Source organism: Dasypus novemcinctus, chromosome 18 (genome assembly GCF_030445035.2).
Source record: "Dasypus novemcinctus isolate mDasNov1 chromosome 18, mDasNov1.1.hap2, whole genome shotgun sequence".
In the NCBI taxonomy this organism is placed as follows: Eukaryota; Metazoa; Chordata; class Mammalia; order Cingulata; family Dasypodidae; genus Dasypus; species Dasypus novemcinctus.
In genome coordinates, this window is record NC_080690.1 from 14,408,437 (window position 1) to 14,423,508 (window position 15,072).

General features: G+C 59.9%; 1 protein-coding gene across 1 annotated transcript in view; it reads left to right on the forward strand.

The window, feature by feature from the left end:
• Positions 1–5,076: 5,076 nt before the first annotated feature.
• BCAR1 (BCAR1 scaffold protein, Cas family member) overlaps positions 5,077–15,072 on the forward strand; it is a 37,498-nt gene continuing 27,502 nt past the window's right edge. The window contains exon 1 of the mRNA XM_004470904.5: positions 5,077–5,227. Coding sequence (XP_004470961.2) covers positions 5,216–5,227 — 12 coding nt within the window. The 5' untranslated portion in view covers positions 5,077–5,215. The remainder of the gene's footprint in view (positions 5,228–15,072) is intronic.

Here is a 15,072-nt window from a genome sequence, read left to right on the forward strand (position 1 = left end):
ACGATCGGGCCCCTTGAGAGTATCCAGGGCTTTTCCTTGATCCCATTCCAGATGGAGGATTCTTGCCAGGTTCTTCCAGCAGCCTTGGGGGGTCTCCTTGGCCACTGGTCTCATGGCCGTGTTTGTTTTTCTGCCAAGTCCCCGCTTTGTCTTTTCATTCCCTAAACTAGCCTGCTTCATGAAGCCAAATAGTAGCCCCCAAAGATGTCCCTATTCTAATGCCTGGCGTCTGAATACGTTATCTTATGTGGCAAATGGGACTTTGCAGATGCTATTAAATGAAGGCTCTCGAGAGGGGGAGATTACCCTGGATTTGGAGGTGGGCCCAACGTAATCACAAGGGCCCTTAAATGAGGGAGGCAGGACCGTCAGCACCAGAGGAGATGTGATGACAGAAGCAGAGACAGGAGTGGTGTGGGGCCCTGAGCCAAGGAATGTGGGCAGACTCTGGGAGCTGAAAGGCAGGGAAATGGATTCTCCCCAAGAGCCTCCAGAGCCAGGGTGGTTCTGCCAGCCGGTTCTGGACTTCTGGCCTCCAGGAATGTAAGATAATGGGTTTGTGTTGCTTTAAGCCACGAGTTTGTGGTAATTTGCTACACCACTGATAGGAATTGAATACACCGTCTCAGGGCGGGAAAGCCCCATTGTTTGAGGGATGATGGTCTCCCTCTGTCGCCAGCAGCCTGATGGCCTACACGTCACCCTCTCCCCTAAGCAGGTGTCTGGCCCGAGCTTCTGTGCATGGAAGACAGAAGAGGGGAGGCCTGCCCCAGCCCACAGGGCCCACCATTGGCTGGACTATGAAAGTACCCTCAGGCGGTGGAACCAGACCTACGTAGGTCCAGGGTAAGTTTGAGGTCATGCCAGCAAGGGACCCCCAGGGTGCAGTGTGGGTGACTGGTGGGTGCCCCACTGACTTCACTTTGCTGAGCCTCTCTGTGTCAGGCCGACTTCTTCCTGGAGAGAGGCTGTCAGCCACACACAGCTAGGATAGCTGGCTCTAGGTACTTCCCTACTGCCAGTGCAGTTTCAACAGAGTCAGAACTCGATGCTTGGGAAGCAGATGTGGCTCAAGCAGTTAAGCGCCTGCTTCCCACATGGGAGGTCCCAGGTTTGGTTCCCGGTACCTCCTAAAAAACAAAACAAACGGACAAACAACAAGCAAACAAATGAAAAATCAGCTCATGGCATCCGACATGACTCAGTGGCTGAGCACTGGCTTCCCACACACAAAGTCCCGGATTTAATCCCCAGCCCTGGTACCTCAAAATAAACAAAAAACAAAACAAAACAAAAAACCCTCGATGCTTATGTTGAAAATACAGGGTTTCGGGTAGGTAGTTCCCATTCCCATCCTCTGCAGAGATCTCGGAGTCCTGTTGGCCACCCCCCACACACCCTGGCAGGTGCCTTCCTGGCTTCCCAAGAACAAGTATCTATGAGCCCATACTGATATAAATAAAGTGACTGAATAAGTAAAGAAATGGAGAAGAGACAACTCTCCCTGCAGAAGAGTTCCCAGTAGTTTAGGTAGAGACTTCACCCTCAGGTGTGGGCTGCACATAGTGACTTCCTTCGTAGGGGTCCCTAAGGAAAAGGGGGAGGAGGGGGAGTACCTTAACAGTGGAGAAACCTGACAGTCACCACCCAGCCAGGTGACAACCAGGCTTAGTCATGCTGCGAGCGAGTATCCCTGAGAAGGCCGCTTTACTTCTGTGCTCTGCCTCCTAAAACCCATAAGCTCTGTCTAACTGTAAGGAAAACGCCACGGGGAGCAGATGCGGCTCAGTGGTTGGGCACTGGCTTCCCATATGCGAGGTCCTGGCTTCAGTCTCCTGCCCCAGTACCTCAAAAAAAAAAAAGCAAGCAATACAGAAAGAAAAACACCAGACACATCCCAAATGAAGGGCTCTACAAAATCCCCCACCAGTGCTCCTCAGAATTATCAAGGTCATGGACACAAGGAGTCTGGAAAACTGACAGCCAAGAGAAGTCTAAGGGGACAACTAAATGTAACATGGTATCCTGAGTGGAATTTTGGGACAGAAAAAGAACATTAGGGAGAACTAAGGAAATCTAATAAAGGATAGACTTTAGTTAATATCAGTGCATCAATATTGGTTTATTAAGTATGAAAAATGTACCCGACTAATATAAGACGTCAATAACAGGGCAAACTGAGTATGTGGCATATGGCATATCTTCACAATTTTTCTGTAAGTCTAACACTATTTTAAAATAAAATTGTTTATTAAAACAAACACAAGGATCTGACCACACCAAGCCTGAATTCCTACACAGCAATAACTGGAGCAGCAGCCACTCTCTCTGTCCCAGTCCCCACCACTCCCTAACATCCTACACTGGAGGTTCTCCCAGGGTTTTTCTCTACCTGGCCCCCCGCACTGCTGAGTTTATGACCCTACTCCATGTGGCTGAGACTGAGAAGAGGTGCTGCCTGCCTTCCAGGATGCAGGGCAGGCCCCCTCTTCCAGGAAGTCTCCCCGGTTCCCCCAGCCCTCATGTTCAGTGGGCTGGCCCCTCCTGCCTGTCTAATGGGGCTCTGTGAAGCCCACCTTTCTCTCCTCCATGGCCTGTCAGATCCACGAGGCAGACGGCTTGGCCCTCTTATCCTCGTGCCCATGGCACCCAAGAGATATCCCAAAGGAAAACAAGATCTCGCAGTCCAGGGGCTCCTCTCCTGAGAAGTCCCAGGTTGCTCTAGGGAGGAGGAGCAGGTGGAAGGAGCCACGTCCCAGTCCTCGGCCCGTCTGGATGCTGCAAGGCCCAGGGGACCGAGGCCAGCTTGGGTGTCTGGGGAGCTATGCGTGAAGCTCATCCCTGCCGGATTTGCTCTGCAACGGTGCCCCAATTCCCTTCTCTCCCAGTTGTTGTCAGGAACAACAACTCCTGCCTCCGTGGGCCCTGCGGGTGCAAGGGCCCCCCCGCAGCCCTCAAGGACCCTCTCAGGCACTGGCGCCAGCCGAAGCGGCCCAGCTGTTGGCTCTGGCCTGATCTGCCAGCCTGGAGGACCCAGGAGCCTCTGCAGGCCCAAGTGGGTCATGCTGGGAGGAGCAGACCCCACTCGACCTGCACCTGGTAGTGTCAGGGAGGGTGCTCTGGACCCCGCTAGGGCTTCTCTGGCTGTCCCCACACCTGAGGCCCTGGCTCCCTGCTCTCGAGAATGAGGACGTGTCCCTGTGCCATGGGCTGAGTCACCCTCCCCAGGGGGGCAGCTGGAGGCCACGAGTAGTGGCAGGGGCTTTGTCCCTCCCCCACACCACCCTCAGCCCTTTCTGGCCTGAGGCACCTAGAGATTGGAGAGAAGGGGAGAGAGAAGTGGTGGGCGAAGAGACAGCTGCCAAAGCAGGGGAGAGCGAAGGGAGGCCGAGCCTGGGGGGCTCGGTGGGGGGGCAGAGGGAGCTTGGAGACGGCGGGCGGGCGTGGCCGGGAGCCAGGGCACCAGGCTGAGCTGCTGCTCTCAGCTCAGGAGTCCCGTGCCAGCTGGACGCGGGCGGGTGGGCACGGGCAGGGCTGCGTGCCAGGCACACACAGAGCGCCCTTTGAGAACGTGGCAGCTGTGGGCCTGGACCCCTCCCTGCTGGCGGTGGCCCTGCCTGCCCTTTCCAACAACTCCTTGCCGAGCACCGGGCTGGGGAAACTGAGGTGGACAATTGGGAACCCCCACATAAGGTGTGTGTGGGGGGTATCCTGGATCATCAGTCCTAGAACCAGGCCTCATGGTGGACCTCGACTGACTTCCCCTTTCCTAGCTCATCTTGTACTCCCCACCCCCCACTGCTGGTGGCTGCTGTTAAGGACTGTCCCCAGGATGTGACTAGGGGAGGAGTAAGGCAGGCCCCCCTGGGGGAAGGCGGCTGGAAAACCTTTTAAACCCCAGTGGCTGACCATCTAATGATGGTGTTGAGGTCTGGGGTAACTGGCGAAGCCCTCTGCCACCTCTCTCTGCCTCCCTCATCCAATCATCTTGGACCTCCTGACACTGCGCACCTGGCAGACAAAACGCCGGTCCCACTGAGGCTGTGTGACAGATTTTCCAGGGGGCCAGAGCTCTTTGTCCAGGGCTCAGCTCCTCCCTGAGCTGGGCTGGCCCGGCCTGGTGTGGCTGCTGCTGGCGGGCCTGGTGGAGCCCCGTGGCAGCGCAGCCCCCCCTGGACACTGCCTGCCCCCAGACCCTTGGTCTAGGTACTCACAGGTGCTAACTCCCCAGCCTCCGGGGCACAACCCCCTGGGGTCCCCCAAGAAGCGGTGCCATTTCCCCGGGCCTTTCTGGGCCTCCACGAGCTGCCCCAGAAGGGCCCCCAAGGAGCAGGGCCGGACCCCCAGGCTCTGCCTTTCGGTAGCTGAGGGACCTCGGAGCCTCAGTCTATTCAACGTAACACGGGAACAGCAAGGCCCGCCTGGCCGGGAGGTGGTGGATTCGGGTGCCCACGGGCCAGGCCTGTGCGTGGAGCTGACGCAGGTACAGCGTTTGGACACCACGTCAGATATGGCAAGGGCAGGAGCTGGGGGGTGACCTTGGGGAAGGGAAGGCCCAGCTCCGCAGTGTGGGAAGGGCTGGCCTGGGGCGCAGGGACGGCCTGGCGGCGGGTGGGCCTGTGGTGGAGGTCACCAGGCGGCAGGACCCTCGGCAGATGCCCTTCCAGCTCCAAGGGAGGGTGGGCAGGGCTGCTCCCCAGGGAGACCGGAGCTCCTGGGGGCGGGGATGGGGGTGGGCGAGCGCAGCAGACAACCCACGGGTGGGGGCTTCTGCGGGCCCAGCTCTCCCCATCAGCAGCGGCCCTCGGGCCCCCTAGGATGTGCGGGGTGGGGTGTGGGGTTTCCGGCATCCACAACCGGATGGGCGGACGGGAGGGGCTGCCATTGGCAGTGGCTCTGCGGGATGGATACGGCGCGGAGACCCGGGAGCCTCCGCGCCGCGTTGGGCCGACAGAAAAAAGCCGGGGTCTGGGGTCCTCGCCTTTAACGCGGCCCTGGGCGGTGGAGACGGGAGGGGGAGGGGCGGCGCGGCCGGCGCATGCGCGGCGCTGGCTGGAGCGGCCGGACCGTCCGGCCCCCGGGAGCGCGCAGGAGCCCGCGGGGAGCCGGGAGAGCGCGGGGAGCCCGCGCCCGGGGGCGCTGAGCGGCGCGAGCCGAGCCGAGCCCCCAGCCGCCCGCGCCGCTGCCCCTGCGGGCGCCGGGAGTGGCGGCCAAGATGTCCGTGCCGGTGAGTACCGGCCCCCGGCCGGGACCCCGCGCCTGCTGCCCCCCGGCCTGCGACCCCGCGCCCGCCGCCGCCGGCCTAGCGCAGCGGGGGCTCCGGGGCAGGCGCTCGGCTGGGGGCGGGGGGCGTCTCCCCTAAGCCCGCCTCTCCGCCCTGCCTTCCCCTCCTCTCCCAGGAGGGCTGGGGTCCGCACTGGCTCCTTGGGGACCGCCTCCCCCGTTCGGGGGCTCCTTGGGGCCGGGCGGGGTCTGTGCCCCCCGACCCCGGGACATCCCTGGGACAGCTGGCCTCGACGGGTATCTGTGTGTCCCCCAGGAACCCCTGCCAGGATAGCCCAGGCCTCGGGCGGGGGTGGGGTCCGGGCTGCTCCCCGGGACCCCCACGGGAAGGCTGGGCCGGGCATGCCCATGCGCGCCCCCGGGAAATTCCCCGGACGCCGACCGTGCTGCCCTCCGGGAACCCAGCAGGATGGCCAGGCCCGGGGCCGGGGCTGCCCTTCTCCCCGCAGACCACCCCCGCCCTCTCGGCTTGGCCTCCCCCCGCCCCGCGCCCCCGGCTCGGCCTGTCCAACCCCCTCTGGGAAAACTGATGCGCTGGCTTTCCCGGGAAGTTCTCCTCTGACCCCTGAACCCCCGGGCTCAGGGCCCGACCCCTGACCCCCTTCGAGCCGTCGGCGCTTCTCTTCTTGTCTGACCCCCCGCTTCTGTGGCCGACGGGGTCGTCTCTGGGTCCACGGCGCGACACCTGGTTAATTTGGAGCACGGCGTTCACGCCTGCGGGTGGTGAGTGATCTTGGCCACTCTTGGCGACCCTTGGCGACTCCCAGGCCTCAGGCCCAGGCCCCAGCCCTCTTTACAGATGGACAGACTGAGGTGGGAGGCAGACCCGGGGCAAGCGTTCGGGCCCCACAGGGGCGCCGTGGGCCCCCTGGCGCCTCCAGCCTTTGTTTCTCTGGGGGCTGGGGGCATTTCTCTGTCACCGAATGGCAGTGGGCCAGAGCGGGCCGTCCACCTTGGCCTTGTTCCTAGGGCTGCCCCCCACCTGGGGGGCCCCCTCCTTACGGTGAAGCCGACGTTGGGGACCTCCTGGCAGGATAGGTTGGCCTCTTAATTAGCCACCCTAGAGTGTGTGGAGATTATTCGGTGCGAGTGCAAAGCATTGTTATTATGGAATTAAAGATCCCAGCTCCTGCCCGCCTCCAGGAGCCGTAATGCCGAGTTTCAGATGAAAAAATTAGGGCTTCCGGGCGGCGCTGATGTGAAAACCCTACCCCCCATCTGTTCTGGTTCAAAGCGTAATTGCTTCGTCTTTAGAAAGCAGACGGAAAATGCCTGCCAAGCCTTTCTTCTCCCCTGCTCTGCCTTCCTGCAAAGCTCGGGGTCTCCCCCTGGCCCACGGTACCGGGGGAGCTCCCCTGCTCCTGTGGGCGCTGGCCAGAGAGAGAGAGGGATGATTTGAGTCCGCTGGTGAGCGTGGGTCTCCAGGATAGTGAGCAGGGACTGTGACCCCTGGGGTTAAGTGGGGGACCCAAGCCTGGGCTGGCCTCTGTTTGGGAGGCATGCCCATGATTTGGTTTCCGTGTTCCCAGTCACTGCAGAGGGCTGGACAGGCACCTGGCACCCAGACCCCTTGCTTTTCAGAACTTTGGGCAGCCCTCCTGGACTCTATGCCTCTGTAATAGAGGGGTGGGCAGAAGGGCCAGTGCCTGCTTGTGACTTGGGCAGGCAGGCAGCGCTGTGGAGACCAGCAGCTGCGGTCTGCACCCCCAAAAGGTCCAAGTCAGTTCCCACCCCCCCACCCGCAGCCCCAACCTGCAGAGACTGGGGGGAGTGGAGTGGGTGGGTCTCATCCTCTGCGCCCGCGTGGACTCAGATCACCCCGGCTCTTTCCTGGGACCTTGGGAGTGTGTGAGCCGTGGGACTGGGAGGAGAAGCTCGTTTATGAAGCAGCCGTGAAATGCTCTGAAAATTGCTTTTATGTGCTGGGGTGGCCTTGGGGAGGCTTCCAGGCCAAGCCGCCTGCTCAGCTTTGTCCTCGGAGCCCAGAACGGTGACTCCCGGTGTAGCGTTCAGACACATGTGTGGGTTTTAAGCACACCCGCTCATTTGGGCAGTCTTTTTCTGGATGGGGCTGACGCAGGCAATTTGAGCCACAGAAATTACGAGATTCTTCAGAACCGGACAGGGTGGGCGGCGAGGGAAGAGGCTAGGAGGGGCCAGGTTGAGTTGCCAGTGGCCCCGAGTGTTAGAGCTGGAGGGTGCACCAGGTGTCTCTGGCCTGACCCTGTCATTTGACCCTCGTGGGGTGTGGGACTCCGAGAGGCCGGTCCCCTGACTCCCTGCCAGTTGCCTGGAGACTCACTTGCTGGCTGTTCCCTGGCGTCTGCCTGCTCTCGTCATGGCCGCCCAGCGCCCCACGCCTGCCTCCTCTCCAGGCAGGCAGGAGGCATTCGAAAGGAAATGGCTGTGCCACCACCTCCGACCCCTGGCCGGCGCTGGCACAGGATCCTCGTGAGGGGCGGCAAGATGCTGGTTGCCCCCCGCCCTGTGGCGCTGCTGCCCCCTGCGTGGTCCTGCCTCTTGTTTCCTGTCTGTGAAATGGGCGTGGCCGTTGCAGTCCCCGCTCTGCTCCTTTCTTGTGTGGGTTTAGGCCCTCTCGGAAGGAAGGGTGCACGTTCTGAGGGCCTCCCAGGCTCGGGGAGGACGTGCGTCTCGCCAGGGTCACACGGCAGTGCCAGACAGAGCCGGGGCAGGAGCCAAGCCAGCAAGAAACGGTCATCCTGCATGGCATCTCTGATCGTGGGGGCTGCGGCCCGTGGGGACTGTGGTCCGTGGGCCTCGGCAGAGGCTGAGGCTGCTGTGAGGCTGGCCCTTGGCTTGTGGCTTTCCAAGCATGAGTTTGTGTGACCCCCTCGGTGCCCCTGGGGCCGAGGCACTGAGAGGTGAGCAGCAGGGGGCAGTCCAGCCCCAGCCGGCCCCAGCACTGGGCCACTGGGGAGCAGCAGGCTCGGCCTGGGGCACACATCCTGCTCACAAGCCCAGGAGCCCGCTCTGGGCCTGGCTCGGTGCCAGCCAGTGCTGTGAGCAGGACAGCTGGCTGAGGAACAGGGAGGCTGCCCTGGGGCTTGCAGCTGACCTGGCAGCCAGGCAGTGGGTGCTGGGGCCTGGCAGGATGTGCTCAGGAGGGGACAACGGAAAGACGCAATGTCCAAGTCCAAAGTCCTGCCTCAGCCCTGGCCTCACCTTCTGGACTCCAGGACACCCTGACACACCCTGTCCTGCCCCAGGGCCCTAGCTGTGTCTGTCCTCTGCCCCATTCACTAGGTCACTTCTGCTCACCTTCTGGCACTCAGCCAGGGTGACCCCACCACTGGGAAGCCCTCCCAGACTGCTGTTTGTGATTGTGCCCTGATTTGGGGCTTATTTGGATGCTGTCTGACTCCCTTGCCAGCCTGGGGACTCCAGCCCCGCTTGCCCCTGGCTGCCTGCTAAGGGTTGGCCTTGGGAGTCCCGCAGGCTGTGCCCTTTTGCTGCCCTGGGAGCCTTGCTGGGGGTGGCAGAGTCTCCGAGAGGCTGCCCCAGGAAGGGGAGGGTGTTTGGTAGGTTGAGGGCATGGGCTCTGGAACCAGCCGTGCTGGCCGCATGCCTCGAGGGATTTGCTGAGCCTCTCTGAGTCTCGGTTTCCTCATCTGTGTGATGGGGATGTTGACAGTCCTGAGCCCATGGGATTTTGTGAGAACTTGGCAAGGGACCCGTAAAGCTCTTTGTAAGTTGTAGCAGTTACTGACGTTGCAGTTTTGTCTTTATCCTGCCCCAGCTGGCTGGTGTGGCGCGGCCTAAGACCCATTCCTGGCTCCTGTACAACGAGTGTGGGGAGAGGCGTCCATCCCTCCGCTGGGCCAGGCCCAGGTGACCAATCGCCTGTGCCCACGGTTCTCGGGACCTGCTGAGGCCGCTGGCTTGAAGGCCCAGGGGCCCTGTCCCACAGAGACTGTAGCTGTGAGATGATCCTGCTCCCGACCCCCACCCCCGTGGCCTCTGCCTCTTGAGCCTTGCATGAGTCTTGGGTGGGCAGATCTTTGTTCTCATTCTGCCAACAGAGCAGCTTTCAGCAGAGCCACCAGCTGTCCCCCTTCATCGCAGGCCAGGGGGCTCCCCTGCCCCAAGCGTCCCCAGGAGTGAGGCCCAGAGGTGCAGGTGGTAGGGAGCACAGGGTGGCACAGGTCTGTCCTCAGGTGTCTGCAGCAGTGGGCTCTAGCAAGGAAGGAAGGTGAGCACCCCTGGGGTGGTCTCGCACCTTAGGGGAGGGGGCGCAAGCCTGCCGTTGAGGCAGGTGGGCAGCGAGGCTGTATGTGTCTGGGCAGGTGATGGCCAGTGTCCCCCCACTGGCGTGAGGTCCCCTGCAGGCTTTCCTTTCCCGACTTGTCTTCGCCTCCCCAGCCTTTGACTCTGCTTCATCACTGATGACTGTTTTTCTTGCATCCTCGTCAGCCCTCCCCCCCTCTTTTTGTCCATTCTTAGTGACTGTTTGCTATGACATTGTCCCCCTCTCTCAAGAAAAAAAGCTGGGGACAGGTTGGGGGAGCTGGCTGGAGGTGACAACAAGGCCTCTGGCGGGGGAGACTGTCACAAGTTGCAGCTCTAGAGTTAATTTCTTCTCTGAGAAGGGATTAGCGGCTGAGGGAGTAATTGTAATTCATTATTTAAACCTCACCAGACTCCAGAAGGATCTGAAGCAGATTATAGTGAAAGACACAAATAGTCCGGGATCTCCAAAAGACCCAGAATTATGTTAATTGTGGGGAAAGAAGAAAAATCATTCCAGAAAACCTAGGCTAAGTCGGCATACCAACTGGGCTTTAAGCTCCCTGACAGCCAAGGAAGAAGGATATAACACTGCGGGTTTAGGACCACTGTGTGTTTTTTTTTTTTAAAGATTTATTTTTTATTTATTTCTCCCCTGCCCCCCAGTTGTCTTCTCTTACGTGTCCATTTGCTGTGTGTTCTTCTGTAACTGCTTCTATCCTTAGCAGTGGCACCGGGAATCTGTGTTTCTTTTTTTGTTGCATCATCTTGTTGTGTCAGCTCTCCATGTGTGTGGTGCCATTCCTGGGCAGGCTGCACTTTCTTTCGCGCTGGGCGGTTCTCCTTACGGGGTGCACTCCTTGCGTGTGGGGCTCCCCTATGCGGGGGACACCCCTGCGTGGCACGGCACTCCTTGCAGGCATCAGCACTGCGCATGGGCCAGCTCCACACGGGTCAAGGGGGCCCTGGGTTTAAACCATGTGGTAGGCGGATGCTCTATCCATTGGGCCAAGTCCGCTTCCCACAGTATGTTTTTGCTATTCCTATATGCCACGTCATTTTACCTTTGTGCCTTGTTTGATTCTATTCCAGCTGAAACTCTTATCGAGGTAGGTTTTATACATAAGGGAATGTCCTGGTGTTGTGTGCACATGGGTGAGTTCTGACTAACACAGACCCCATGTATCCAGCAGCCAAATCAAAATAATGACCATTCCCTTCTCCTCAGAATGTTCCTTGAATGGCCCTTTCTGCTCAAGCACAAGCACCCCGCCCCCTGCACGGTCACCAGGTCCTACTTTTGCCTGTTCTTGAACTTTAAGTGAAGACATACCTGTGTATTTTTTTGGAGTTGGCGTCTTTTGATCCACATGATGATTTTGAGGTTTTTGTCCACATTGTGTGTTGCGAAAGTGTGTTCTCTTTGTTGCTGAGTGGTGTGCCCTGTTGTGAGCATACCACGAGGCCACTGCGTTCTCTTGCTGATGGATGCTGTCTCCAGTGTTTGTATGCTGTGTGCTTTGAAGTACCAGTTCGCCGGCGTTACTGTTAGTGTAGTTCTCTTGTTTCAGTACTTCATAAAACCTGCTGTCCTATCATCTATACCTGCAGGCTTACCCAGAGTTCCATGTGCCCCCAAGTCCCAGTTCTGCCCGGTACGTGCTGTCTGTCCACAGCCCTCCCACGGTATCCCAGGGTGTGAATCCCCAGGTTACCTGGGAGTTCAGGCATCTTATGTTTCTGAGTCATCTCTACTTCCCTCAGGGCCCCTGTCCACTCCCAAGGGCCTGGCTGGGAGAGGCTCTAAGAAGAGCAGGAGGCGAGAGAGGACAGAGCCTGTCCTACGCACGGGCACTTCTTCCCCGCCTCCTCAGCCCAGGCTTTGTCCCTGCCTGTCCACCCGTCATTTACTCCTGGCTGCTCCTGCTTCAGCTCTGGGAGCCCTGAGCCTAGTGGGCTGGCACCAGCCGAGGTGGGTCACCCCCACTCCAGAAGCTGGGGGTGGGGTGGGGTAGCTGGCACGCCTGTGCTATTTTTACAAATCTCTATATATTTTTTCTGCATAGTGAACTTTAGACACTTACAGCCAAAGAGTCACACATCTACTCAAATGCCACCTCCTCAGAGAGGCCTCCTCCATGCACCCTAAAAAATAGCCACTGCACACCACTCTGTCCCCATGCCTGCTGTATTCTCCTTCATGGTCCTCATTACCATGAATATTTTTGTGTTTATGTTTATGTGCCAACATGGACTGCTGTGTTCTTGACCCCAGCCTGGCATGCTCATGTAATAGCTGCTCCGTCGTTGGCAGTGCCGAGGGAGTGGACATCATGTCATATGCACAAGGACAGGCCTCACAACCAGCACGGGCCAAGGGGAGTGCTGGCTGGTGGAGCTCAGGGGCACACAACTCCCAGGGAAAATTTTGCCCCCAGGCCCCAGATGAGGTTTTGCCCCTCCTGTGGTTTAGGGCCTTGGGGGGAGGGTAAGGGGAGCCAGGGACCCTGGAGGAGGAGTGTCTGGGCAGGGGTGGGGGCAGGCTTGGTTGCGCCCAGAGCGGGGCTGGGTTTCTGGGGAGACCGCTGGCAGGGCTCACGTTTGACATTGAGCAGACTGAGAGGTGCAGCTGGGTGAAAACCACAGCAGCTGGAGCCATTCATCTTGTCTACCCCGGCCTGTCCCTGCAGGCAGAGCTGGGCTACGGATTGGGCCTGGATCCCCGATGGAGCCCTTCTCGTAGGCTGGAGAGGTGGGGGGCCAGCCCCACAATGAGACCAAAGGAGGGAGAAGAAGCGGCGCTTTACCCACGGGCTGCCGTAGTTCTGCCTTCACTATCCACTCCTTCCTGAAACCCCACCCCACTTTCCCCAGGGTCCCTGCCCATGACTACATGGGCCCTCTGGCCCACCGACCCAAGATGAATGACTGGGCAGCCCTGTCTAGCCCCTGTGGGCATCTGTCCTCCAGCAGAAGCAGGCCAGAGAGTGGGCAGCAGATGGCATGTGAAGTTGCCCCCCTGTCTGCCCTGCTGGGCTAAGGCGGGTTGCCTTGGGTGAGAGCAGGTGGCCCGGCTGGGAGGCTTCTTGACCACATCCTTGTCCCTGTCCGCCCAGGCTGCCAGACTGAGCCGGGCGGCCACCAGCAGCTGAGCTTCCTCTCTGGGGACAGGGACTTGTCCCCTTGCACCCCTCCTCCAGGATTCTCCAGCCAGGACAAGGCCCCCTCCCCCTTCTGCCAGCCTGCTCCCCCGCAGGCAGCTCTGAAGGATTGTGGGGAGGGGGGAGCAGCTGCCTCTGCCACGGTGCTGAGGCCACAGGGACGGTCCCGGTCCCAGCGCCAGCAGGGAGGACAAAGTGGGCATAGAACCCAACCCTTTCACTACACCCAGGGAGACTGCAGGGGTGGGTCGCTGGCCCAAGCCTGCATATACCTGCCAGCTTCCAGGGAGGACCCCTGCCCCAGAGGGAGGTGGGAGGGAGATGGAAGAGGGATGCATGGAAGGGAAAGGGACTGCAGGCTGCTGTGGGCAGCGCCCTGGGCTGGGGCTGGGCTGGGGCTGGGCTGGGGCTGGGATGGGACTGAGAACCTCTGGAGCAGTCCGGGGCCCAGCCACGCCCCAACCTTGGGCTGGCTGCCCACAGAGAGCCCCTCTCTGAAGCTAGCTCCGCCCTGTGGGGGCCTCTGCTTCTCTGTAATTTTCAAATTAGGAAAGCAATTAAAATAATGAGAGTTGGCCCTCCTTCCAGGTCCTCTTCCTTGAGAGTGCCTTTAGGGGAGGGGACGGTGCAGGGGTGGGGGGGCACTGGATTTTCCAGGGTCCAGGCCTGCATCTGGAGGGAGGCCAGTCTGGAATCTTCCTGCACCCGGCACCCCCACCCCAGGCTACATCCCTCACCTGGGAGCCCTACTCCAGCACCCAGGTCTTAACCTGCCGCTTTTGAGACCAACCTGAGGGGCTGCTGGAGGGTTGCTGCTGGATCAGGAGGGTGGGCTGCAGACTAGAGCTCCTGCCTCTGCGAGGGAGGCGGGGGCCAGTGCGGAGGGTGCTGGCGAGGAGGCGGGGGCCAGTGCGGAGGGTGCTGGCGAGGAGGCGGGGGCCAGTGCGGAGGGTGCTGGCAAGGAGGCGGGGGCCAGTGCGGAGGGCGCTGGCGGGGAGGCAGGGTGCCAGTGCGGAGGGTGCTGGCGAGGAGGCGGGGGCCAGTGCAGAGGGTGCTGGCGGAGGGTGCTGGCTCCTGACTGTAGGGCCCGCCCACCGTCCCACAGCCGGTCACTGTGCTGAACAGATGAGTTGCTTCCGTGGGCCACTCCAGCCTGGGTGAGCAGGGGAGGCGGGGAAGCTCTTTAGACATGACAGCTCTTTAGACATGGCAGCTCCGTCAGCCGCCCCTAAGTGCCATGTGCCTGCTTTGCTGAGTCACGTGGGATGTTTCCCGTGGGGACACGCCTGGGAGGCTGCAGTGGGACCTGGGAAAGGCACTGCCATCTCTGAGCCTTTGGGTAGTGACAGTTCCATCCAGGTCCCCAGGGCGGCGGTGAGGACAGACTGACCTCGGGTGTGTGATGGGTCCGGCTCTTGCTCACCCGGTCTCTGGGCCAGCCCATCCCTGAGGGTTCCAGGTGCACCCTCGCTCTGTTCCCTGGTCCAGGCAGAGCTGGCTCCTGCTTGCAGCCTGATTTAAACTTGCCAACGTGAGTGACCGGCCGAGGGGGAGGCATTAACCCCCCACAGTCTCCAGTCATTTCTTCCTGTCCTTGGGCCTGGCAGTGTTTACCTCCGGCCTCAGGAAATCCTCTCCTGCTGCTGCTCCCAGAGCCAGCCATCAACCAACCGTAGAGCCCACCCTCTCTGCAGCTGCGAAAAGGGGCCGCGTGCAGTCACATTGTACAAGCCGTTTACAAAAATTCCAATGCCGTTATTGAAAAATTTCAAGCATATTCAAAAGTTAGAGGCTAGTACAGTGACCTGCCCCATGTACCCATTGCTCAGTTTTAGCTATCATTAACATTCTGCCATTCTTGTTTCACCTGTCCAACCCTCTCTCTAATGTGCAAGCCATTTTTAACTTGCTTTTTTTACATAACATTGTCATCATTTTTCTGCATTTTTTCAGTCAGAGGTTGTGATTAGCCTCACCAATCCCCTAGAGTTGGGCATTTAGGTTATGCCTTTTTTCCCCCCTGTTATAAATGCTGCAACAGACATCGTTGGGCTAAAGCACGAATAGTTCTTTTGTGCAGCAGTTCTGTACTGAAGGATAAGACCCAAGAAAGCCCAGAGGGCAGGAACCATGTCCCAAGCTTTTCTCCCCACTTAGGGTCCCATTTAAGCAGTAGCTCCACTCACCCCCAAGTGGACACTTTAATGCCCCTTTGTGCTGAGACCACCATGTTCTCTGCACGAATAGCTGTTCCAGGCCCTGAGGGGATGGCGATGTCCCCTCCCAGCCTGTGAGCTCACCCTTAGCCTGGCAGGAGGTGCCAGGCGACTGCTCAGTGAATTGGCCATGGCCTGGGGAGACAGCATCACGGTGCCGGGGCTGT